This window comes from Littorina saxatilis, linkage group LG15, assembly GCF_037325665.1.
Source record: "Littorina saxatilis isolate snail1 linkage group LG15, US_GU_Lsax_2.0, whole genome shotgun sequence".
Classification (NCBI taxonomy): Eukaryota; Metazoa; Mollusca; class Gastropoda; order Littorinimorpha; family Littorinidae; genus Littorina; species Littorina saxatilis.
This window is the reverse complement of record NC_090259.1, coordinates 26517017-26543709: the sequence shown is the minus strand read 5'-3', so window position 1 is coordinate 26543709 and position 26693 is coordinate 26517017. Positions and strand designations below refer to the sequence as shown.

Below are 26693 nucleotides of genomic sequence, written 5' to 3'. Positions count from 1 at the left end.
TGCGCTTCCGGCACTCGCTGGAAGCATAGGTCCTCTGACGTACGCACCCGCTGTGGTCGTTTCTGGGGTTGACCGGACGTTGCCTTTAGGGCATTCGGGCTTCCGGCCTCCGTCCTCGCATTCGGCGCTTCCGCTTTTCGCGGTCTCGTCTGGTGCTTTCCGGCTCCGCCCGGATTTACTGCTCCTTTCGCTTCCACTTCCTCCCGGATGTCGGTAGCTGAGGAGCAACGCCAGCCCTTCGGGCAGGTGGTGTCTCAGCTCTGGCCGATGTAGTCAGCGTTTCAACCTTCGGTTGTCGCGTCGACTGCCGTTCCGGTTCCTGCAGCTGCAGACTTGCCGTCTTTTCTCTCTTAGCCTGATCGAGGCATGAGTTAGGACGACGTCGGGGGGGACGGATTTCCGGTTTTCCGGTTATGCCGTTTCACCGGCCTTCCACCAGTACGTGGACTTCGGTTTTTTCGCCGGTCGTGTCGGACATTCAGTCTGTCGTCAGCGATTCCACACGTGCTGGTTATTGGGAAAAAGGCTTAACGCTGTCCTCTAAGCTGCGGCAGAGGTCACGTCGAAGGTTTTCCCGGGCGGGGCTTCGGCCTCCTACACTTCCTGTCTGGAAGCATAGGTTCTCCATCACAAGCGCACGTAGTGGCTTGTCTGGGGTTGACCGAGGACTGGCCTACGGGCGTTCGGGTTCCGGCCCCAGTCCTCTTCTGTTCTGTCTCACTCTTGTTCCGTCGTGGGCATTTGTGTTTCACCAGTGCGGCAGCCGTTGTCGGCGTGGTGTTTCCGGTTTTACTGGAAGCATAAGTCCTCCATTTCAAGTACACGTTGCGGTTTTGACTGGAGTTGACAGAGGACTGGCCTACGGGCGTTTGGGCTTCCGGCCTCAGTCTACTCTATGCATCTTTCGCTTCCGTTTTTCGCGGTTTTGTCTGCTGCATTTCCGGCTCTGTTCGGATACACTTCTCCTCTCCCTGACACTCCTTCGGAGGTCGGTGGGTGAGGAACAGCGGCTGGCCTACGGGCATTTAGGCTTTTAGCCTCAGCCGGGGCAGTCTTCACTTTACCTGTTGGGTGTTGCGTTTACTGCCTAGTCAGTTCGGGTGGCCCTGGACGTTTCCCCTATTCACGACCGTCAGTAGGGGGATAAGTCAGGTCTTTTTCCGGTTGGATGGTTTTCCGGTTTCCGGTCATCTCATTCATCAGTTTACCACCAGCAACTGTGACTTCGGTTTACGTTCGTAGCTGAGCTATTCTGGTTCTCAGTCTTTAGTCAGCAATCGAACACGTTCTGGATTTCCGTCGCAGCTCAAGCTTCGGCTCAGGATTTCCCTTGGGTGCATCGACATTGGTGGCTTCCTTGTTGTCGATGTCGGACTTCCGTTCCGTGAAGATAGGATGTTTTTCTACTTCCGGTTCCTTAGTCACCTTTTGTAGGTACCACGGTTTGCAGGTTTTGGCTAGGCCATCTCCTCCCGAAGGTGGTATCTCTAGTGTTTTGGTTCTGCCGCGGTTTCTACTATGGTTCAGTTCCGGAACATGCTCAGCCTTGGCTGGCTTCGGCTACACGGGCTTCACCTTTTGTTCCTTCTTGCTTATTCAGCCTTTGGAACTTGCCTCCTTTCTCTACTCTGTTGGCCAGCCCTTGCTTGGGTGAGCATGGAGCAGATGAGGCTGCCCTTCCTTCTCTACGCTCGTACGGCGGGTGTCGGAGGGACTCGTTTCTTTCGCATTCTCAGTTCCCTGAACAGTCAAAGAGAGTCGCTTAAACTTGGCCTGCGGTAGAGATTCAGTCGAGTAGAGATCACCAGGTCTCTGACTGCTTTACAAAGGTTGAAGGAAGGTAGGGCTAGCATACTCAGAAACATGCTTAGCAGAAGCATGCTCATTCCTCTGGTTAAGCTAAGCTGGCAGCCAATAGGCAGCCTTGGCCGGGCAACAGCCATTCCACGTTGCGGCGATGGTGGTTGTTGCCTTCCCGTTTCTTGTGGCTTGTGGGGTTCTCTGGCTTCAGGTTACCCCTGTTTGGCCACAAACGTTCGGACTTTGGTCCTTGTTGTCTTTCATCGAGTCGGACTCTGTCTTTCTCTAGTGATCAGACGCGTTCTGGTGTTTCGTCCAAACTTAAGGTTCACTTGAGTTGGCCTCGGAAGTTACATTCAGGTTTTCCTGAGGGGGCATTGTCTTGGACAATGGATGTTTGAGGAGTAGTTCTTTGTGGCTTTCCTCCCCTCTCTCAGGTTTTGGCTACTCTTCTCCTTCGGGCAGAGGTTTAGTTAAGGTTCGGTTCCTGTGACTTCAGTCTTGGGCCTTTCCTCTCTTCTTCCTCATCTTAGTATGAGGCGAGTCCGGATGACGTCTGTCGGGTCGGGTTTCCTTACAGTCGCCCGGCTACAAAAGGCAACTTTGTCTAGGGCGGTTGTCCGTTTTTCTCCGCGTTGGACTCTGTCTTCAGACAGGGACAGACGCGCTCTGGGTTTCTGGCCAAACTCAGGTAGGCTCTTGATTTGGCTAGGAAGTTAACTGCCTGTTTTTTCCCTGAGAACTCTGGTTTCGGGAGTCTTATGGCTGGCTGGCTTCACGGTTTACGTTTACCAGTCTTGGTTTTCTGCTTTCGGTTTTTGATTCACTCTCGATTACCGTCAAGCAGACTGTTTTGGGAACATTCTGGCTTTTAGCCATTTTGTTTATGGTTGCCAGTCACATCGGTTTTTGACCACCGTGGGTCCTCACTTCCGGTAGCTTACGCACAGTCGTAAGTGGCTGCTGTCGGGTGCTACCTCTCTCCCTGCGTTCGCAGGGACTGGTAGGGGATAACTGGCGACCTTCTATTTGTGAGTTTTCTCTTCGAGGTGGACTCTGGTACTTAGTGCTTGGATGTCTCTCTCTCGCTCTTTCGTGGGGATTGGTCACTCTTATTTTGAGCTGACTTCTTTCTCACAAGCCTTTTGGGCTTTACTACATCCCAAGGTTTGCAGACTTTGGCATGGTTGTCTTAAGGTCACCGCGGGGGTTCGTCCTTCTCAGTTGAGGGGACAACCTTACGCACGGATCTTCTCAGGACATTAGCATTTCCTTCCAAAAAAAGGGGGGGGGGAAGCTTGTCTTTCCCTTGGCTCGCCAGGGTTATTAATCCAAGGCTTGGGTCTATTCCTGTGCTGTTTTTTACGGCTAGGAGATTGGAAGAAGTGCTGAGCACAGCTTTCTGGATCTCTGAGGTTGTCTCTTTCGCTTTGCCTGAGATACTTCTCGGCTGTCAATCAGGACTTTCCTTGGTTCCCTCACTGCCTGTTGGCAGTGGGCCAGCCCTGGCAAAGGCTTTTGAGTGGGTTAGATTTTCTTTCCCACTGGGACCGCCCTGATTCTTTGGCAGCGGTCCAGGTTTTTGGCAAGGTTTTTTGAGTGAGTTAGATTTTTCTTTCCCACCGCCTTGTTTTTGTAATCTGCTACATGTGATTCGGAGTAGGAATATGTAATTTAATCGAAAATTTTATTGTAAATTTTCATTTAATAAATATACCTACCCGAATCACATAGTATATTCCCTCCCGCCAACCCCGCTTTTGATTTGGAGAATTTATTCTTTAGGTCGAATGATATGAACCACGTGTTCAGTAGCAGTAGTGACATGGCATGCACGATGGGAGGTAACTCCCCGGGTGTATGGTCATTACCAAGGCTACGTTTACACTTTTTGTGGTTGGGGTTGCTTCCCTTAGACGGTTAGCCTTTTCAGAACCTAGCATCTCCGATTGTGTCAATGCTACATGTGATTCGGGTAGGTATATTTATTAAATGAAAATTTACAATAAAATTTTCGAGTTTCATTGACTTGCACCCAAAGAGTCAAGAACTGCGATTTTTTTACGAATTAATTTTGTACTCGGACCCGGCTGGTCTTGACCTATTTTTGGATCTAAATTTAGATCAGGTAGATCACCACATCATGCACAAAAAGACACGTCACTAGCAAACTATGTCAGACGTCATCATGAGTTTGTGTAAAACAAAATCGAGGCCGGAATCACTCAGTTGAATCGAACTCCGACCAAACACCACGTAATAACTAGGTTAATTTATGCACTCGCGTGAACAAGAAACTGTCGAGCTTCACAGATGTCGTCGTTGGGTAGTTTTGGGTTTGTTTTACTACCATAGGAGGATTTTTGAACTGTAAGTGCACTCAGCCGCAACAAAAACGCAAAACGAAGGCTGTGAGCTGCACTGCGCCTTTAATCATTAGCTACAATGGATAGATCCAGCTAATTCTATTGTACATGTAGCAATCAGACGTGTTACCAAACCTGTGGAAGTAATGTATAAAAAATTGTTTTGGTGTTTTGCACCTTTCATTTTATGAGTGTGGATGTGAGTATGGCGAGCAGTTTAAAGCAATAAAGGGGTATACTTGCTGTTGACTTAGGATAAACAGTGGTACCTGGAATAAGAGGCCCGACCAATGAGATAACACTTCCCACAAAAGGACACCTGCTGTTGTACCTCTGTCTATGAACTTAAGGTGACACCTGCTATATAGGGACACTTGCATGGTCTCAAAGGTGTCCTCTCATGGCAGGTACAGGTATTGCATGGATTCTTCTTGTTTGTTTCATAGACGGAAATGCTGGAAGATAGACTGTCCTCGGCGCACAACACTATCAACATACTGCAACACACTGTGGCTGAGAAAGATGCTGAGTTTCAGCTGGCGGCTAACAGCCATAAGGTGCAGTGGTATTTAGTTGTGTGTGTATGTCTCTGTGTGTCTTCTTGGTCTTCTTCTTTCATGGGATGAATTATACACTCAAAATTTAAACAAGTTTATTTTTACGTGTGTGGCCATTTTGCCATGCCATTCAGGCATCTATACTCTGGTTCTGGGGAGTCTGTGTGTGTGATTTTGTGAGTGTTCCTGCAGTTTATTTCCGCTGGAGTGTGTTTTTAACAAAATATTACAGTTGATGACTTTCGTTTTCTATTTTTTTCTTATCGGGAAATCAGTAATTCTAGATTTAAGCACTTACAGGCAAATCCAGCTAACTCACAAACGGTTAAGTCAAAAATTCGCTTAGCACACAAAGAAATTCTGGTCCGGAATTATTCCTCTTTATCTATGTGTACAAAGTACCCTGAGCTCGAAATGGGATTTCTCTTACGTAAGTCGAAAGACGGATAGCACACAACAGAAAGTCAGTCCCAAAGACAAAGTTTACTCTATATTTACTACAGCAACTCGAAACACGAAACTTGGCGTCTCACACTAGCGCATTGTGTAACCTTATTCCCTTCTTCTCTACACGGACGCCACACCGACTGATCAGTCGGCACGCAATAAAGTATTAACTGAAGTTAGGAGGGGGCGAGGAGTAAGGAGAATTATCCAACTCCAAGAAAACATTCTGAAAAAGGTGGGGAAGTGGTGACAAGGCAGTGAACGCACTCACCATGCACTGACATCATACGAAAGCAGCCACACAAACACAGCACAGAGGCAGAGGCAGGTGTGCAGATCTGCTTTGTGAGAACAGAGACATACATCGTTGAAAACCAGTTTGAATAAAAAAATTAAAAAAACAGCAGATAGAGCCGCATGTCATAATCATTCTTCTTGTCTGGCTTTATTGACTGCATGCCGATCTTGTGGCAGTGACTTTTCACTCTTCAGTCGGACTGTACACAAACCGCTCTCACTCTCCCTCACTGTCTACCCTTAGCCCTGACAACTGATCCTTGGAAATTGTTTGGAAGAGTACACCTCTCTATTTCTCTCCAATGCTCTTCCTGCTGACTTCAGTGACACCGGACACCCCACTGAGTTTAGCCAGCTACCCCCCCCCCCCCTCTCTCTCTCTCTCTCTCTCTCCCCCCAGCCATGTACTGTTTGGTGCTGTGGCCAGAGAGGTGTCACCGGCTAATTGAGGCCAGCTGCACTGTTCACTCAGAGCAAAACTAGTTGACTGTGTCTAACTTTTGACAAAGCAACACAACTGAAGGGTTCACAGATTAGGTAACCGACTCACTGGTCAAGGCTGCAGGGAAACAAGAGTATCTTGTCAATGAAAGAGGTTACACACAGATACGCGATGCTGAGAATGGTGGCCGATTTTTCACTCTCTTTCTCGGAGGGCCTTCATCATTGCAGGGACTGCTGTAAAGAAATGCTTGCTCAGAAACTAACTCTTTTTGCATTGAAACATGCACCAGAACTGGTGGACACCATCGACAATGTCAAACATGAAATCGAAGCAGTTTGCTTGAGGAAACGGTCGTCAGCAACTCAAACTTCTCTGTTTTCTTTTTTTAAGAAAATCTGAGGTGACTTTCTTTGTGGGCCCGCCCCCTCCCTCTGTAAGGACCCCCCTCCATAAGGACCGATTTTTGTCAACATTTTCAAGGTCGCTAGAGAGGGGTTCCACTGTACTATGACCAAGTCGAAATTTCGGATAGGACACAAGAACAATTCGGTCCCTTCAATTTCGTCTTATCCGGATTTGCCTGTATTTCCTTATAATTTAAATACATTTTCAGAATTTTCAAAACTTCCAAGAAGGGGAAATAGCAGTTAAAATTGAACATATTTGGGAAATTGCATTCCAAGCCTGTTTTCTCTAATTTAAAGATTCTCAGGTTTTATCCCTGCAGAAAGAGAGAGACAGAGAGAATGGACACATAAATGAGTGTGTGGATGTTTGTATACACGTACTGTGGAAACCTCATTTTAAGACCTAAAAATCTGAAAAATGTAGGTCTGAAAAAGGAGGGAGTCTTAAAATGGGGGTACATTTACACAGGTTATGAAGAGAAAATCTGAAAAAGCAAGGTCTTAAAATGACATGCCCATGTAGTAATGTACACTGATTTGACACAGAAAATGACATATGCCCATGTAGTGATGTATACTGATTGTACACAGAAAATGACATATGCCCATGTAGTAATGTATACTGATTGTACACAGAAAATGACATGCCCATGTAGTAATGTACACTGATTTGACACAGAAAATGACATATGCCCATGTAGTAATGTATACTGATTGTACACAGAAAATGTCATGTGCCCATGTAGTAATGTATACTGATTTTACACAGAAAATGACATATGCCCATGTAGTAATGTATACTGATTTTACACAGAAAATGTCATGTGCCCATGTAGTAATGTATACTGATTTTACACAGAAAATGACATGTGCCCATGTAGTAATGTATACAGATTTGACACAGAAAGTCCAAGAGGAAGTGAACCAGGCAGAACAGGTGGCGCTGTGTCTGGACGCTCAGATCAGTAAGGACAACGAGGCTGTGCAGCACTTGGCCGCTGTGGCACACAGGTTAGTACTTTGCGGGGGGGGGGGGGGGGGGGGGAGGAGGAGGAGGAGGAGGAGGAGGGGTGCATTTAAACCTGAAAGAGAAACAATCCAGAGTGCCACATAGCTTTGTGGTGCATTAGGGGATTTGCTGTTCAAGTTTTCTTTTGTTCAATTCCTGAAACCGTTACCTTGTTTTGTCTATGAATAACCTTTCTAATACTTAATCTTTCTGGATTTTTTTTATTTTGGAAATGATTTCTGTAATGTCTCATTGTCACTGAACTAACTGGCTGGTGCTGCAATTGGATGTTTTTAATATTTTTGGCTTTTTTTTCACCTGCAGTTGTGAGGACCAGTTCAATGAAAAAGTGTCAATTCTTCAGCAAGCCTTGGGTCAGCTCAAGTCTCTGGGCCAGAGAGTCAGCTTTGCCAGCAGTCGTATGGACATCCTCAAGAGTATGTATTTCTCTGCGTTTCAAAGCATATCGTCACTGTCAGTGCAAGACCTCGTATTTGCAGTTTTGAGAAAAAAAAGAACAAGTTTTTAAAATCTTTGTTAATGTTCCAAAGTCTTTCCAAAAGGCGCTAAGAATTTTAAGGGAGTCAACCATGTAAAAACAGTTTTGTGCCAAAATGTCGGATACAAGGTCTTGCACTGACAGCGACGAAATGTGGTATGTATGTCAGCAGACACATACTGCAAGTAATGGGATGCTTCAAGGCTCAGACCATTGAATATAAAGAGAGTTATTTTCTACATTTCGGTAGGTTTCAGGGAAGGCTAAGTCAGAAAGATATTTTCTATAAAAATCACAATCTCCAGCAGCTTTAGAAGAGAGATCGCTAATTTTTGAATCAGAACTAATAATGAGTAATAAGTTTCTCAGTTGGGATTTTGCTGCACACAAAATGTTAATCTAAAACTGTATGTTCTTGTTCTTCTTCTGTGTTTTTGAAAGCAAAGTTTTTAAGGGGAAATATGCTCATGTGAAAGTTTGCTATATGCCTAAAAAGCAGAACTCGCAAGAGTGCAGCTAACTTTGCATCATGTGTCACCGTGATTGTAGATATCTTGGGGATGAAAGTCACTTGTTCATTTCAATGCTTGTTATTCTCTCAGGTGCCAGGAGATTGGTTTAGCATAACTCTCACTTACTTTTGTTGCACATGTTGTGTGAATTGGACGGGGACGTAGCTCAGTTGGTAGCGCGCTGGCTTTGTAGCCAGTTGGTCGCTATCAGCGTGGGTTCGATCCCCACGTTCGGCGAGAGATTTATTTCTCGGAGTCAACTTTGTGCAGACTCTCTTCGGTGTCCGAACACCCCTGTGTGCACACATGCGCACGAAAAAGATCCCACGTTCACAGCGAAAGTCTCAGGGCTTGGAAAACACGAAGACACGCATGCATCATCTCTCGTCTCCGATTATTATGATCGTATTTCGATACTTTGATGAGACAAACCCAACGCTGGTGTGTCGAAGAAGACAGCCACAGCGGGCTTGTTCGAATCAAAGTATCACACCATATCTTCAACGTATTACCAAAACCTGTCCCAATATAGACCAGTTGGTCTAAGAGGACGTTAAACCCTAATAGTCAGTCAGTTGTGTGAATTTAGATCGCTTGCATCCCTTTGTTTCTCAGATCTATTTACAGTGGAACCACCCTTTGAAGACCTTCCCAAATCTGAGAAATTCAGACCTGAGAAAGTCAGACCTGAGAAAGTCAGACCTGAGAAAGGAGGGACAGTCCTGAAAGTCCAACAAATTGTGTACTCGCCTTTGGCTAGTGATTCTGAAAATGTACTAGCCAGAGAGCAAACTTTACTCGCCAAACCAACAATTTGTTTCAGCAACTTTACTCGCATTTGGCGAGTAGATGAACATTTCTACTCGCCAGTTACATGTTTCTACTCGCCATGGCGAGTAAAATACTCGCCACTTTCAGGCCGGAGGGAGTCTTAAAATAGGAGTAAATTAACAGAGGTCATGAACAGATAGCCTGAGAAAACAGGGTCGTAAAATTAAAAGGTAGGGGAGACTTAAATTGGCGGATCTTAAAAGGGGGGTTAGAATGTACCATGAACCTTTTAATGATATCATTGAGCCTTGTTGTTTGCTAGTCATGTAATGTGCGCTTTTGTCTCTTCAGGTCAGCTGACAAGAAATAAAGCTTTAAAACAATTGGATGAAAAAGAGGGCGAAACAGCTCCACCTGACTCAGAATCTGAGGAAACTTGGAGGTATGTTTTAAACTTGTGTATGGAAGAGCTAGAGAGGTGAAATTTAATTAAAAAAAAGGATGATAGATCTTAAGAGGTAGCAAGTAGTGCTGCTTTAGAAATGAAATACAGTAGTACAGTTGAAACTGTCTATAACGACCACCCAAGGGACCAACCAAAAAAATGGCAATTATAGACCGATGGTCGCTATGGAAAGGTGAAATATTATAGAAGAAAATCTAGTCTGGGATCCTTGGTAGTGGTTGTTGTAGGCAGGTGGTTGTTATTGAGAGGTGGTCGCAAAAGCAGGTTCTACTGTACCTGTTATGACAGGACACCCTTTGCACCAGCCAGAAGCATCCCTTCTTTGCAGATAGAATGTTCTTTCATGGCAGAAATAGTTTGTCAAAGCCCATTGACCAAGGGACAAGAAAAAGTTTCTCCTATGTGATTTATTTTTCTCAATGACAGGGTCTTATGTGACATGTACCACACTTCCATACAGCCAGGTTTGGCAGGAATAAGAGAGCTTTTTCCAATTTTATGTATTTATTTATTTATTTTATTTCATACATTAACCCCTTCACTGCCCACCCCGTACTAGGTACGTGGTCATTTTCGGTTTGTCGTACGCCCATAACCGTACCTAGTACGGGGGATTTGCATCAGCAACATTTCAGGACATTTCTGAAAACTAAATTTGAGGTAACCACTGTCCAAGTACTTGTAGGGGTTCTGAACACAGTTCTTTCCTATTGACCGTTCGGATAAGTTAGTACCACGTGGTGAAAACTTTGTTAGAAGTGTAGAACCGAGTATAGGATTCACAATGGCGGCCGAAAGTCGGACCTCAACTCGTAGACCTGTTTTCAAGCGATACAGTGTTCTGGAAGCTCTACAAGAAGTGATTTATGAAATACCACACAGAAGAATACTTTTATGGGCTGTAATATGAGTACCTGATGTTTGACACCAGTTTTAGCAGTGTTTTGTGTGGTTTTATGTTTTATGTGTGTGTGTAAGTCCGGAAACTGTAATTTTTTTTTTCTTAATGGTTTATTCAGGCATCAACATTTACAATAAACAGCAGTTGTGAATTATCTTCATGTGACAAATCATAAGTGAATCCTCTGTAAATGAAACAGGAGAACAAAAAAAACACAACGGAAAAACATGATATTTGACTGGAAAATACGGATATAAACTAAAACTGTAATTTTTGAAAAAAATGATCATTATATCAATTTTTACTACAACAATCACAAACAAAGTCCAATGATCATGTCATCCTATAATAGCCAAGGGTATAAGCAAAACACATGCCAAAGATCTAAGAGATATCTCAAAAAATGATCGAGCAGTGAACAGATTAGTGAACCTACAGAAGAAAGCGAAATTTTGCTCTGGCACACAGCAATACCAAAATGCTGTTATACTGTGGCATTGAAGGGGTTAACCAATGAATTTGTTTTATTTTCCAATTTTTAAAAATTCCATTTTGCTTACATTAAAAATTTAATTATTTTTTGTTTTTTGCTGCTGTGTTGTAGGACTGAGAAAGAACACCTGAGCCAGGAGCTGTTGCGAGTCAGTGGCGAGCGTGACATGTTGGCCGCTCAACTCCAGCAAGACTCGCAGACGTGGGCTGACAAGTTCTCTTCTATGCGCTCACACTGTAGGTGCACAGTACAAAATTTGGCGTGCAATCCATATGAAAACTCTCAAAGAAAAAGAAAAAACCAAAAGAAAAATGTGTTTTATATGGCATTTTCCCCCAACAATATGGATGGATTATTTCATGAGCAACGTAACACAGGTCAAGACAGGTCAAGAGTCTGTCTGTCTAGAGTCTTGGCAAAGCGAGACCATAATCCCCCCCCTCCCCCCCCCCCCAAAACGAAGTATGGCTGCCTAAATGGCAGGGGAAAAACGGTCATACACTCAAGAACATTCTTGTGCAAAAGACAAGTGTACATGGGAATTTCAGCCCATGAACAAAGAAGTGTGCAGGACATAAAAAAAAAAATGTCCACATTGGAAGTTACAGAGACAAAAGTGGAAGCTCATGGGATACCTGTTTGCTCATTATATGTATTGGGTGTACGACTATGTAGGGACAATTTTTCCATGTACAGTACATGTACTTTTTTTTTTTCTTTCTTTTTTTTGACAATGAAGAATTTTGTGTTGTATCATTTTGTGACCATATCATTGAAAGTATTTCATTTCATTTACAGTAGAACCCCCATTTTAAGACCCTTAAAAATCTGAGAAAATCAAGTCTTAAAAAAGAGGGAGTCTTAAAATGGGGGTAAATTTACAGAGGTTTTCAACAGAAAGTCTGAGAAAACAAGGTCTTAAAAGGGAGGGGGTCTTAAATGGGGGGTTCCACTGTACCTTCAATTACTTTATTATGTTTTGGTCTTGCAGATGATGGAGAGGTGAGCTCGCTGAAGAAAACTGTGGAGGACCTGGAACTAACAAACCAAGACAAGTCTAGGGTGAGTCGCTCGACACAATTGTCAGGCCTCAGATATATCTGTCAAATTGGGAATTTCTTGCATTTTCAAAGCGCAAGAGGTTACTCTTGAGATTGTCAGATTTCACAATTTTGTATCCTTATGTCTAAGATTTTTCATGTGTTTTTGTTTTGTTGTTGTTGTCGATTGAAACGAAAATGTGTTATGTTAACCTCTTTCAACAGCAGTATGTAAGAAATGTTAAGTCCTTTGTACTGGAAACTTGCATTCTCCCAGTAAGGTCATATATTGTACTACGTTGCAAGCCCCTGGAGCAATTTTTTGAGTCACTTGAGAAAAAGTGACTCTATGTAATCGGTCAGTGTTAGTCTGTCCGGCCGGCCGTCCGGCCGTCCGTAGACACCACCTTAACGTTGGACTTTTCTCGGAAACTATCAAAGCGATCGGGCTCATATTTTGTTTAGTCGTGACCTCCAATGACCTCTACACTTTAACGATGGTTTCGTTGACCTTTGACCTTTTTCAAGGTCACAGGTCAGCGTCAAAGGAAAAATTAGACATTTTATATCTTTGACAAAGTTCATCGGATGTGATTGAAACTTTGTAGGATTATTCTTTACATCAAAGTATTTACATCTGTAGCCTTTTACGAACGTTATCAGAAAAACAAGGGAGATAACTAGCCTGTCAATATAACACTTACCTCGACAGTACTATTCTTGCACATTATCTATTATAGGCCGAAAAAATTGGACAAAACGCTGCGTGGGTACAATTATCTCCCATAACCATGCGCCACCGTGGATCCCAAGCACTGTCTGAGTGCTTCCCCCTTACAGGATGTAGGTGGCGCGTCCTCTTTCTTTTTTCGCGCGTGACAGTAGGCTGTGTTTCTGCTGCGCTCCCGGATTATTTTGGATTCTAGAGTCTTCTTTTCTGTGTGGATTACCACCTGTTGGATTTTTGTGTGTTATTCCACTTCTGGCTTGAGGCTACGTTGTTTTTCTTCCAACTTGTGCCTCCGTTGTTGTGTGGCGGACTCGGCGTGCCTACCGTCCTACTTCGTGGTGACCGGTCGTCTGCTTCTCGTTTCGCCTCATTCACTTGAGTATTGACCTAATTTTCTTTGAATTTTGTTAATTCTCGATTTTTTAAGGGTACGTACAGGGCGAGGTAGGATGTCTCGTCTTGTTTTGGGCTCTGGTTCTACGGAACCAGAGTCTGCCGGGGGCAACCCTTCTCCGGGCGCACAGCGTCATGTTTTGCGCACGGACAGGGGGACCTTTCGGCGCTCCGACTCTCCCTCCCCAAACGCTTTGCGTTTGCGGCGAGGGAGGGCGGAGAAAGCCTGTTTGAGCAAGCTCAATGCGAGCTTGCTCAAACAGGCTGGGCTTGAACCTGGGACTTCGGGCGGGGCTGCGCCGTCGAAGGTTCGGGGAAGGTCGAGGGGAAAGAAAAAGCGTCTTTCTCCTTCTCCTTCCGTGGAACACGCTTCCCCCCCTTCGACGCCGTTGTCCGGCCCTCAGTCTCAGGCTTCAGCTCCTCCCGGTTTCAAGCCTGGGGGGAAGGTTTCCTTCTCCTCCCTGGCTCGAATCCGGGGGCGGGTCGATTCCCAACCCTCTTTGGGGGTTGGTGAATCTGATCTAGGGGCTACGGGAGAGACTCAGGTTTCGACTTCTTTCTTTTCCGGTGCCTCTCCTGTGCCCTCCTCGGTTTCCACCGCTGTGGAAGCCAGGAGGGACACGGGTCCTCCTCTGAACTCCCTCGCTGGGTCGTCTACTGCTGTTTCGACAGTAGTCTCGGACTCATGGGGGGGGAGATCGGAGGAGATGACGGGGTCTATGAATTCCCTCCCCGCTGGGGTTGGGATGCGAATTGACCCCGTTCAGGGCGGTCCTGTGGGGGCAGGGGTTTCAGGCATCGTGCCTACGACCACTGCTACTACGGTTCCCTCTGACATCCGTGTGACTGGTGGCTGTCCCTCTATGAAACGCTCCGGCCGACTAGTTACTGGACGTGGAGGTGTTCGACAGAACGTGGTACTTCTGTCGAATGGTCAGGGCGACGGGAACATTGTTTCTGTTGCTCAGACCGACACCTCCGACCGGACCGTCTTGACCCCACGCCATTCCTTAGCGTCTGGTGTTCGGGTGACGGATGGTCCGGACCAAGGGTCCGGAACGGTCCAGGCTTACGGGTCGGGATCGAACCGGACCCACGGGTCCCGACTGGACTTGACCTCCGGGTTTGGTCCGGACGGGACCCATGGTACGGGACCGTACCGGACCTTAGGGTCCGGTGCGGGACAGTACCTCTGGCCCTTGCCGGACCCCCGGACCTACGGGTCCGGATGGTACGGTACGGGACCAGTGGTCCGGTCGGGACCGGACCACCCGACCACCTCTGTTGGTCCGGGTGGTCTGGCACCGAACCGGAACACACCGGACCACCGGACCTACGGGTCCGGATGGTACGGTACGGGACCAGTGGTCCGGTCGGGACCGGACCACCCGACCACCTCTGTTGGTCCGGGTGGTCTGGCACCGAACCGGAACACACCGGACCACCGGACCTACGGGTCCGGATGGTACGGTGTTTCCACGTCCGGACCGAACCACCCGAACACTTTTGTGGGTACGGATGGTTCTGTGCCGAACGGGACCTCCGGATGGTACGGGACCGGACCGGACCGGACCACCGGACCGGACCGGAACACCGGACCACTCGACCGGACCGGACCGGACCACCGGAACACCGGACCACCCGACCGGACCGGATCGGCACCCCCGACCGGACCGGACCATTTCTTTTCTGATCAGACCCGATGGGTCCCTGTTCAGTCTATAAATGGCGGGGGTTCGTTGGCTGGACTGACCCAACAGTCGCAGGGTTTTTGTTGTTCTCTCCCTTCGGCTGCTGGAGACGTTTCGTCTTTGGGGCAGGGGTCTTCGCGGCCTCTTGCTTCAGTGGGCGTTTCGTCACAGTCTACTTCATCACTTTCGGCTCCTCCCCCTCAAGCTTCCTACACTCCTGCTGTTGAGGAGTTGTCGGGAAGTGAAGAGGAGAGTGAGTCAGAGGACGATGGGGAGGAGGATCAGGGTCGCCCTGAGGTTAACACTGATCCTCTACCCTTGCCGGTTTCTGATGGAACTTCCGAAGCTATGCTTCGTACTTTCCAACAGTACATGACAGACATCACGCGGCGTCTTGACGCCACGGATGCCTCTCTTAAGCGTCTGTCGTCTAGTGTTCCCAACCCTTCGGTTGACACACAGGACGTGGAGTCTGAGGACGAGAGGCAGGAGGCTCTCCCTCGCACAGCTAGAAGGACGTTTGAACAGTTTCAGGACGTCCTTCCCTCCGACGCCCTCTCGTCCTTGGAGTCCGCTTCGGCCCGGGCGCGGGAGGCACACGCCGCGTCTGCCGGCGGCTCGTTTTATGAACGATCCGGCCGCCAGCAATTCGCGTTCCACCCTAGTCTTAGTGCCACGGTGGAAGCGGCAGCACATCGCCTGAGGAGTACAGATTCACGTGCAAACGCGACCTATGTTCCTCGGGAGGACGCGGATTCAGTGCCGTGCTTTCCTTCGGGAGGCGCACCTCCACTGTTTCCTCGTGTCCAATCTGTTTCGTCCCTCCCTTTTCCCTTTGACTCTCGAACTCTCCCTTTCCAGACTTCGAGTGTTCAGGGTGGGGCTGACGGTGATGTGTTCGTTGGGGAGGTGCCTTCGGTCAAGAAGGTGGAACTGAGCTCTGCTTCGTTCCACAATCTTGAGGCCACCGTTTCTTCCATTGTCGAGGCCCAATCACAGGCCTTGACATGGATGAGCACGCTGTCCACACTGTTGGACCCTCCCGATCGGGCAGAGTCCGATTCCACTCGGGTCCTTGACACGGTTCGAGTGGATCGGGCTTTGCATGCCGTGCGATCGTGCGTGACGACTGCGGCAGAATTGGCCATTGGAACACGGGTCCACTTGTTGGCCCTGTTCCGTGATCATTTTCTGGCTACTTCTTTAGTGCCTCCGGATATGAGGAAGAGTCTGAGGAACACGTTTCCTCAGCCTTCTTCCCTTTTTCATCCGGGCACTGTCCGTTCTGTGGTGGAGTCTACACGCCAGAGGAACACTGATTCTCTGATGGTTGGCCTCGCTGCTTCGGCGACGTCGGCGGGGAGTAAGAGAAGTGCTACAGTCACCTCCAGCTCCCAGCCTCAGAAGAAGAAGAAGAAGAAGCCAGTTTCACTGCCTCCTTCTTCCTCCTCTCAGGCGCCTGTCGCGTTCCCCCCTGCGGCCCCGGCTTCTCGTGCTCCCAAGCGCAAGAAGAAGGGTGCTCAGACAGGTAAGGGTAAGCAGCACCACCAGGGGGGTGGTCGCAAGCCTGCGCCTGCCCGCCAGCAGAATTTTCAGTGAGTCCCGGCCCTACGTTGACGCCCCCTCAAGTTGCCCCTCTTTCGTCCGTCGGTTCCCTTTTTCGGGCCCGCGACATGTGGGGCAGACTGGTCTCCAACCAGTTTATCTTGAGGGTGGTGGGGTCGGGGTTTTCTCTACCGCTGTCGTCACAACCTCCATTGTCCGCTCTACCTTTGACGTTCCCCCCTCCTCGAGACCCTGCCAGATGGCAGGCTCTTCAAGACGAGGTGAACTCGTTGGTCGAGAAGAAGGCTGTCTACCCCCTTTCTCAGCCTTCTCCGGGGTTCTACTCCCGCCTGTTCACCGTCCCCAAAAAGGACGGCAGGTTCAGGCCGGTGTTGGACCTCTCCACCTTGAACTTGTACCTTCGCAGGTGCAAGTTCAAGATGGAAACCCCTTCGTCGGTCCGGTTGGCCATCCGGCCAAACGATTGGGCCACGTCTGTGGACCTCCAGGATGCTTACTTCCACATCCTGGTGGCCCCGGGGTACCGACATCTGCTCCGGTTTGTTTGGGAGGGCACAGTGTTCGAGTTTCGGGCCCTCCCATTCGGCCTGTCCTTGGCCCCGCTGATTTTTACAAAGGTGGTCAAGGAGCTGGCGGCGTTGGTCAGAGCTCAGGGTGTGCGTCTGCGTCAATATTTGGACGATTGGCTCACCCTGGCCCAGTCTCGCGATCAATGCCTCCAACACACCCGGCAGGTCCTGGAACGGACCCATGCTTTGGGGTTCCAGATACAGTGGCACAAGTCAGACCTCGTGCCAGCCCAGCAGTTTTGCTACTTGGGGATGGCGTTCGACACAGTGCTTTACACTGTGTCTCCCTCCCCGGACAGAATCCTCTCCCTGAGGCGAAAGATCCTCTCCATTCAGGCTTGCCGCGCTGTTCCTCACAGGCGGCTGGCGGAACTGTTGGGTTCCATGGAGTCTGTCGCTCTGCTGCTGCCCCTTGCAAGGCTACACAAACGTCCCCTGCAACGGGCAGTAGCAGATCGGACTTCCAGGCCTCTCGATTACACCGAGTTGGTCCAGATCGGGCCTTGGTTTCACGAGGCTGTAGTCCAATGGCTGGACCCGATCTGGCTCAACTCTGCGGTGCCTATCCAACCGAGACGGCCGTCTCTCTTCCTGTACACCGACGCTTCTACGCGGGGTTGGGGGGCCCACCTGGACCTGCACGAGGCCCAGGGGGTCTGGACCCAGGAGGAGTCCCTCCTACACATCAACTTTCTAGAGTTGGAGGCGGTTCGTCGGGCTCTGCTGGAGTTTCGCCTCCTGATTCGGGATCAGGATGTGTTGGTCCACGGGGACAACACCACATGCCTAGCTTACCTTCGCCACCAGGGGGGCACCAATTCTCGGTCCCTCTCCCTGTTAGCGGAGGAGATTCTGCTCTGGTGCCAGACCAATCAGGTCCGGATGTCAGTCCAATTCGTTCCGGGGAAACTGAACGCCCTGGCCGACATTCTCAGTCGGGGCGATCAGGTTCTCCCCACAGAATGGACCATCGCTCACAACGTTCTACGGCGTCTGTGGGCAAGGTGGGACCGTCCTCTGATCGATCTGTTCGCAACTCGATTCAGCGCTCGGCTTCCCAGGTACGTCAGCCCCTTTCGAGACACGAATGCGTTCCACGTGGACGCATTCACTCTCTCGTGGAGGCTCCTCGATGCTTACGCCTATCCCCCGACATCTCTGATTCCGAGGGTACTGGCAAAGTATCTGCAGGAACGGCCAAGACTGATTTTGGTCGCGCCTTACTGGCCAACAGCTCCGTGGTTTCCAGATCTTTGCGGTCTCACCCACGTAGACCCTCTACCTCTGAATCTGGACGGGGGAAGTCTGCTCCAGCCTCGATCAGGCCTCCCTCATCCACGTCCAGAGAGTCTGTGCTTGACCGCATGGCTCTTGTGCGCTCCAAACTGCTTGCACTAGGATTGCACAAGAGTTCAGTAGAGTTTTCCTTGAACGCTAAGAGGCGATCAACTAATCAGCTCTATGACTTACGCTGGAGAGCTTGGGCCTCCTTCGCCTTGTCCAAGGGGATAAAGCCGCTTTATCCCTCAACACAGGACTTGGCCAACTTCCTGGTGGAAGTGTATCAAAAGAAGAGTCTTTCTTCTAAGACTCTTCTTGGATACAAATCTGCCATCACTTCCACGATTGCGGCTGCTACTGGTCGCAGACCTGAACACTTGATCAGTTCCTCCCTCATTGCTAATGTCCTTTCGGGTATTAGCAATGCAGCGGTGTCTAAACCTCGGGTTTCATTTCCCAAGTGGGATGTCTTCCTGGTTCTCAAACTCCTGCGTAGCAAGGAGTTTGAACCCCTGGCAGGCATTAGTATCAAGTTCCTGACTTTTAAGACTGTGTTCCTCATCGCTTTAGCCACTTGCCGTAGACTCAGTGGTATTCAAGCTTTGAGTGGCCTGGAATTTGACATTGAGTTCACCACACATCAGGTGACGTTGGCTTTCCTACCAGACTTTCGAGCCAAGAATCAGAATGCCTCGGAGTTGTCCAAACCAGTAGTCATTCAAGCCTTGGCTCCCACTCTTGAACATGATGACCCTGATCGCTTCCTCTGCCCAGTACGTGCCCTTAGAGTGTACCTGGATAGAACACGTAGCTTTCGGTCTTCTAAGCGGTCACTGTTTGTCTCGCTTAATCCGAAGTACCAATCGGATATTTCTAGACAAACTTTAGCTCGTTGGCTGACCTTGCTTATCAAACAGGCTTATGTTCATGCTCAAGTGGATGTGGTCCCTGACATCAGGGCACACGAGATTCGGGCTATCGGCTCCTCGTTGGCGCACGTGCGGGGTGCCTCGCTCCAAAGCATAATGGCGGTCGCGTTCTGGAAGACTCCAGCCACGTTTATTAACCACTATATGCGAGACTTTTCCAGTCTCAGGCTTGACCAGTCGTATGGCATTGCCAAAGCAGTGGTTGCCAGCATGGTCACGTCAGTCTAAGGTATTTTTCTTGGGTATATTTTCTTTTACAGTAGTACTGTTCGAAAATTGCCTGGGTATCTTAATCCTTGGATTTAAGTGATTTTGATTAAGGAGTTTAATACTCTACATATCACCCTCACACCACTCTGGTATTCTGTGCAAGAATAGTACTGTCGAGGTAAGTGTTATATTGACTGTAAGGCTTCTTTTTAAGCCTACTGTCTATATGATACTTACCGAGACAGTACTATTAGAGTTTCCCTCCCGCCTCCCCTCTTGATATGTTATGGGCTTTTTGAGGGTCTGCAGCTCATAAAGAAAGAGGACGCGCCACCTACATCCTGTAAGGGGGAAGCACTCAGACAGTGCTTGGGATCCACGGTGGCGCATGGTTATGGGAGATAATTGTACCCACGCAGCGTTTTGTCCAATTTTTTCGGCCTATAATAGATAATGTGCAAGAATAGTACTGTCTCGGTAAGTATCATATAGACAGTAGGCTTAAAAAGAAGCCTTACATTTCTGTTCGGCAACACACAACTTAACGTTGGGCTTTTCTCGGAAACTATAAAAGTGACCGGGCTCAAATTTTATGTGAACGTGACTCATTGTGTTGTGAATAGCAATTTCTTCCTGTCCATCTGATGCCTCATATAATATTCAGAACTGCGAAAGTGACTCGATCGAGCGTTTGCTCTTCTTGTTTATTAGTGCTTTTGTGAACAAGAAACAATTAACAAGTGGCTCTATCCCATTCCCATCCCCCCCCCCCTTTTCCCCGTCGTGATATAACCTTGAACGGTTAAAAACGACGTTAAACACCAAATAAATAAAGAACCTCTTTCAACAGTATGCCTTTAACCCATGTCAGAATGTCTCTATTTGTATGACATTGGCGAGTAAATAAGTGAGGCTGTAGGCTGTGTCATTTTCTTTTGCATTCAAGAACATGTATTAACTCATGTCAGAACTTCTCTTTCTGCATGACATTGGCAAGTTAATAATTGAGGCTATATATACATATATATACATGAACAAGCGAAAAAATCAGATACCGAGTCATGTGTATTTTTTTTTCCATTCCAGAACATAGATGAGTTACGCGAGTACCTTGAAACAGAGCAGTCAGAGTTGTCTGAAATGAAGGAGCGTATGGAACATCTCAGCACTGAACTCGCTCGCCATCACCATACTATGGAACAAGGTTGGATACGCTTCAATTGTTCATTCACAGCTTTGAAATAAAGAGGGAAATTGGGTAGATACAGTGAAACCCCTCTTTTAAGACCTCCAAAAATCTGACAAAATCAGGTCTTGAAAAGGAGGGAGTCTTAAAATGGGGGTAAATTTACAGAGGTTATGAAGAAAAAGTCTGAAAAAACAAGGTCTTAAAAGGGAGAGAGTCTTAAATTGGGGGGTCTTAAAAAAAGGGGGGGGGGTTCCACTGTAGCAGGGAGAGAAAGAGAGATCTTGAGTTCGATTGTGATGGGGAGATCTGGTTTTGATTCGGAGTTTGTTTGTTTGTTCGTTCATGGGCTGAAATTCCCACGGCTTTTACGTGTATGACCGTTTTTACCCCGCCATTTAGGCAGCCATACGCCGCTTTCGGAGGAAGCATGCTGGGTATTTTCGTGTTTCTATAACCCACCGAACTCTGACATGGATTACAGGATCTTTTTCGTGCGCACCTGGTCTTGTGCTTGCGTGTACACACGGGGGTGTTCGGACACCGAGGAGAGTCTGCACACAAAGTTGACTCTGAGAAAATAAATCTCTCGCCGAACGTGGGGACGAACTCACGCTGACAGCGGCCAACTGGATACAAATCCAGCGCGCTACCGACTGAGCTACATCTCCGCCCTTTTGATTCGGAGTGAAAAGGGTGTGTTTATTTTGCAAGAAGGTTTGTGATGAGTGGGTGGGATGGGGAGGGAGGGAGGCTAGTAAAAGAATATTCAGATTTGATCAATGTTTGCTTGGACCATATAAATCTCTTTAGAAGATTTTGACATGATTTTGAGTGAACCAAAACTACGCATACATTACCCTGTCTCACAGATGCAAAAACGCAGGCAGTTGATTTGGCGCCAGATGTGCGCTGTGGCGGGGTGGCAAGACGTCGGCCTCTTAATCGGAAGGTCGAGGGTTCGAATCCTGGTCGCGGTTGCCTGGTGGGTTAAGTGTGGAGATTTTTCCGATCTCCCAGGTCAACTTTTGTGCAGACCTGCTAGTGGCTTATCCCCCTTCGTGTGTACACGCAAGCACAAGACCAAGTGCGCACGGAAAAGATCCTGTTATCCATGTCAGAGTTCGGTGGGTTATAGAAACACGAAAATATCCAGCATGCTTCCTCCGAAAGCGGCGTATGGCTGCCTTAATGGCGGGGTAAAAACGGTCATACACGTAAAATTCCACTCGTGCTAAAAACACGAGTGTACGTGGGAGTTTCAGCCCACGAACGCAGAAGAAGAAGAAGAGAAGAAGATTTGGCGTAATTTTGGGGGTAACATTTCTTTTAGTATTTGCATATTCTGTACTGTGTTTCAGTGCTTTCACCATTGAATCTTAGATTAACTTTAAGTCTGAGATATATATAAGAAAAAAATCTCAGTTTCTGGATTCAAACAATGTTAAAGGTCCACGAATGAGTGAGAATTTGTTGCATAGTATGTAGTTACTGATTTGATGTTACAGCATTAGAAGAACAGAGGAAGGAGGTGGAAGGAGCATTCACAGAGCAGCTGGCAGATATGGAACGCAAACTGAATGAAGCGCGACGAGAACATACCAAAGCTGGTAAGCGTCATAACATGTATGTATTTTTAGAATCATAAAAGACTGAGGCCAGAGGACCATTTCCAAAGAATGAGAGGTTCTTGTTGTTATCTGATTCCAGATCTTTTTTTCATCTTTCTTTTTTTGTGTGTTCATGACAGGAAAACATTTGATTTAGTGAATGGCGCTTCTAGAGAGCTAAAGGGTATGGTATTTTGTTAGAAGACACAAGCCATAGAGCAGGGCCTAGCATTGTAAGCCGTTCGGCGTACTTTACGCCGAAATAACATCTCCAGTACGCGGAACTCGATTTGGTGTACGCCAAAATGCAAAAACCTGTTATTCCCAAACGGTAAACCCAAACAGTCCCAGCTTTCATTTTGTGCGCCGTTCGGTTCAATTCTCAATCGGTTTGACAGTTTGCTTGAGCACGCACTTCCTCTGGCATCGCGCGAGCATGCTTTGTGCCGGTGTTTTGTGGCTCTAGACTTGAAATAATGTCTCGAAGCGACATTGTTGAACGTGGTCAGCCATTCAGTGACAAAGAATCTAGGTATTCCTGGAAGTGGGAATGGCTGGATTTCGTTCCGAAGGCGGAAGGCAAGTCAGAAGAAGTAATGTGCCGATACGGACTATGGACTATGGCATAATGTAGTTGCTCAATCTTGTTTGGGGGAGGGGTCATTTTAGGTAAAAAATCTCCAAAAAAATCTTCAAATTCGGGGCCCCCAGACCCCCGCCTTTGTAAGCTGAACTCACTTTTTCCAATGCAAGGCCCTGATAGAGGACATGTCGGCACCAGTCATGGTAAAAGAAGTAAAGCTTTCAATGTTTGCTGCATATGGTTCTTAGACAAAAAACATCACTACAGTGTGCCTGTGGTTGTTATCAGTGATGCCACCTTACAAAATGAATTAAGGGTTGCAACTTCAGCAGTTAGAGCACAAGAAAAACACAGGGTGTTGATAATATGGAGATGTCCTCTCACCAGAAATGTACCATGGAACCCCACTTATAAGACCACCAAAAATCTAAGAAAATCATATGTTAAAAGGAAGGGACTCTTAAAATGAAGGTAAAATATGCAGAGCTTAGGAACAGGAAATCTATACAGAAAATGTAAAAACAGAAAGTTTAAATTAGGGAGTCTTAGAAGTTGGGTTCCACTGTATTACATGTGCAATTATTACTGTCAATTAAATTACATATTCTTACCCAACTCGCATAGATAGCAATAACTTCGTTTGGTTGCTAAGACATTGAAGCACTCTTACATGGTAACGTGGGGAGATAACTCTAAAACAAAAACCGCATGCCATATAAGGCATGGTCCGTGGTGGTTATCTCCCCTGCCGGTGTACTGCGCATGCGCAGGATGTATACCGGTGACAATCATTTTGTCCTGAAACATATACCCCTTTAAACAATTTGCGGGGCAGGCTGGGAGGGAATTCAATATGTGAGTTGGTAAGTATATTAATTAAATCAAAATTTATCTTTGAAATTTTATATTAAATTACATATTCTAAATTTATATTATGCGCATTTCAGTGGTGAAATTGCGACAGCAGGACAGGCAGTGGGGGAGGGAGAGAGAGAGGAGCGAAGAACTGCAGACAACAACTGTGGCCCACTACACAAAGCAGCTAGAACACATGCATCGGGAACTGCAGGCTGTTGAGAAAGAGAGGAACATCTTCATGGTATCAAACTTTTGTACAGTGTTTATGAATGCTAGTGTTGTTAATAAACGTACTAAAAGGGTTAGACATAGCGTGCTTTGTAATGATATTTTGTTGTTATTTTTAGTCTTTTTCAAGTCAGTGGAATGAAATAGAACAGGACCAAAAAATGTAGTGATCAGACAATTTGTACAGCTTTGATTGCTGTCATTTACTTGTGTTCTTAGGAATATTTGCCGGTAGACGTGTATCTCATAAAGCCTTCCTGCTTTATGGGCCATGAGATATAGTTTATACATAATGTGAATGATCTCAGACTTTTTTGTCTGTATTAATTTAAGTTGTTGATGTTTCGAGCTTGTGATTTGAAAAACAAAATATTGTTTTCTTCCTGTTTTAGTTTCATTGCTCGTTTGTAGTCCCAGCTCCATCAATACCACTGCCTCAAAGCCAGTCGATTCAAACTCAAAATTACCTATGTGTGGGGCAGGAAAAACTTAAGAGAACTAGCTCTTTTCAAAATTGTAGCATAGAACTGAACGGATATGAACAGCAAAAAGCATCAATGCTTGCCTTTCATCTTCAGGCCACGCTGCGACAGGAAGGGTTGCTAGGGAAACTGAAGTCAGAGCGCGGAGAACCAATGAGACTGGAGCTTCAGGAGGAGGTTGCCATGAAACCTGACTTCCAGGACTCACAGACTGCCACAGAGGTCACACAGACTGACTCGCTGCAGACTACACACGACCGTGAGTTATTGTTTTTGTTGGGTTTTCTGTAACTGTTTGTTGTATGTATGCTAACCAACTTAGAAGCTGTTTTATCCTTTTTGACTCACATGCGAAGCAAAAGTGAGTCTATGTACTCACCCGAGTCGTCCGTCCGTCCGTCCGTCCGGACGTCCGGACGTCCGGACGTCCGGACGTCCGGACGTCCGTCCGTCCGGAAAACTTTAACGTTGGATATTTCTTGGACACTATTCAGTCTATCAGTACCAAATTTGGCAAGATGGTGTATGATGACAAGGCCCCAAAAAACATACATAGCATCTTGACCTTGCTTCAAGGTCAAGGTCGCAGGGGCCATAAATGTTGCCTAAAAAACAGCTATTTTTCACATTTTTCCGATTTTCTCTGAAGTTTTTGAGATTCAATACCTCACCTATATATGATATATAGGGCAAAGTAAGCCCCATCTTTTGATACCAGTTTGGTTTACCTTGCTTCAAGGTCAAGGTCACAGGAGCTCTTCAAAGTTGGATTGTATACATATTTTGAAGTGACCTTGACCCTGAACTATGGAAGATAACTGTTTCAAACTTAAAAATTATGTGGGGCACATGTTATGCTTTCATCATGAGACACATTTGGTCACATATGATCAAGGTCAAGGTCACTTTGACCCTTGTGAAATGTGACCAAAATAAGGTAGTGAACCACTAAAAGTGACCATATCTCATGGTAGAAAGAGCCAATAAGCACCATTGTACTTCCTATGTCTTGAATTAACAGCTTTGTCTTGGATGACCTTGACTTTGGGTCAAGGTCACATGTATTTTGGTAGGAAAAATGTGTAAAGCATGTGAGTCGTATGGGCTTTGCCCTTCTTGTTTTGTGTTTTTGTTCGCATATTTCTTACTTTTCTGATCTCATTCTCAAACTCTGTTGAATTCATGCATGAAAGCGAGTTGTTTTTACATTTAGTCAAGTTTTGACTAAATGTTTTAACATAGACGGGGAATCGAGAGACAAGGGTCGTGATGTATGTATGTGTGTGTGTGTGTGTGTGTGTGTGTGTGTATGTATACATCGATTCAGAGAAAACGACTGGACCGATCTTCATGAAATTTCACATGAGAGTTCCTGGGTATAATATCCCCAGATGTTTTTTTCATTTTCTCGATAAGTATCTTTCATAATGTCATATCCAGCTTTCTGTGGAAGTTGAGGCCGCACTGTCACGCCCTCATTTTTCAATCAATTTAATTGAAATTTTGGTCAAGCAATGTTCGACGAAGTCCGGACTATGGAATTGAATTTCAGCTCCGCAGCGTAAAAATTAGTTAATTAGTTTGCTCATTAAAGTTGTCATTAAAATCGAATTTTCACTAGCAGATTTAAAAATAATTGCATCGTATTCCTCAATTTCTCCTGATTTGAAAAACATATACATATGTCACGTTTACTGCAAAAATGTGCTCAGAATGAAAGAAAATAAGAAATAAGAAAATAAGTACTGCGTTCGCGCGCTACGCGGAGACGAGCGTGACTAGTCGTGGTTTTTACGTGCGGTTAGTCGAGACTATCTTAATATAGTCTCGGCGATTACTGTCTTTTTGGTGTTAATCTGTTTTTTTTATGCTGACAGCTTGACTAAATGTGTTTCTATCGCTTCACGCGACTTCTTTCTTCTCTTATTGATATTATGCAAACCCAATCAGTGTTGTTCCCAGACCCTGAGGACAATCGGTCAAAACAATGCATAAGATGACAAAAGTATGCGCCAATGACCGAAGAGGGCTGAGACCAACACTGCCCACTACTGATAATTGTAGTCTTTTAGAGTTCAAATACCCGTGTGACTTGGAATAATAGGCCGTGAAAAGTAGGATATGCGCCGAAATGGCTGCGATCTGCTGGCCGATGTGAATGCGTGATGTATTGTGTAAAAAAAATTCCATCTCACACGGCATAAATAAATCCCTGCGCCTTGAATATGTGCGCGATATAAATTGCATAAAATTAAAAAAATTAAAATATAAAAAAATAAATCCCTGCGCTTAGAACTGTACCCACGGAATACGAGCGATATAAGCCTCATATCGATTGATTGATTGATTGAGATGTCAAAGTGGCGC

The 26693-nt window shown here is 46.5% G+C and overlaps 1 protein-coding gene across 1 annotated transcript in view; it reads left to right on the top strand.

The window, feature by feature from the left end:
• Window positions 1-26693, top strand: part of LOC138948945 (coiled-coil alpha-helical rod protein 1-like) — a 53492-nt gene that overhangs the window by 25859 nt on the left and 940 nt on the right. The window contains exons 10-19 of the mRNA XM_070320612.1: window positions 4613-4723; window positions 7224-7330; window positions 7653-7765; window positions 9462-9552; window positions 11082-11206; window positions 11962-12032; window positions 20466-20583; window positions 22074-22175; window positions 23706-23857; window positions 24423-24585. Coding sequence (XP_070176713.1) covers window positions 4613-4723; window positions 7224-7330; window positions 7653-7765; window positions 9462-9552; window positions 11082-11206; window positions 11962-12032; window positions 20466-20583; window positions 22074-22175; window positions 23706-23857; window positions 24423-24585 — 1153 coding nt within the window. The remainder of the gene's footprint in view (window positions 1-4612; window positions 4724-7223; window positions 7331-7652; window positions 7766-9461; window positions 9553-11081; window positions 11207-11961; window positions 12033-20465; window positions 20584-22073; window positions 22176-23705; window positions 23858-24422; window positions 24586-26693) is intronic.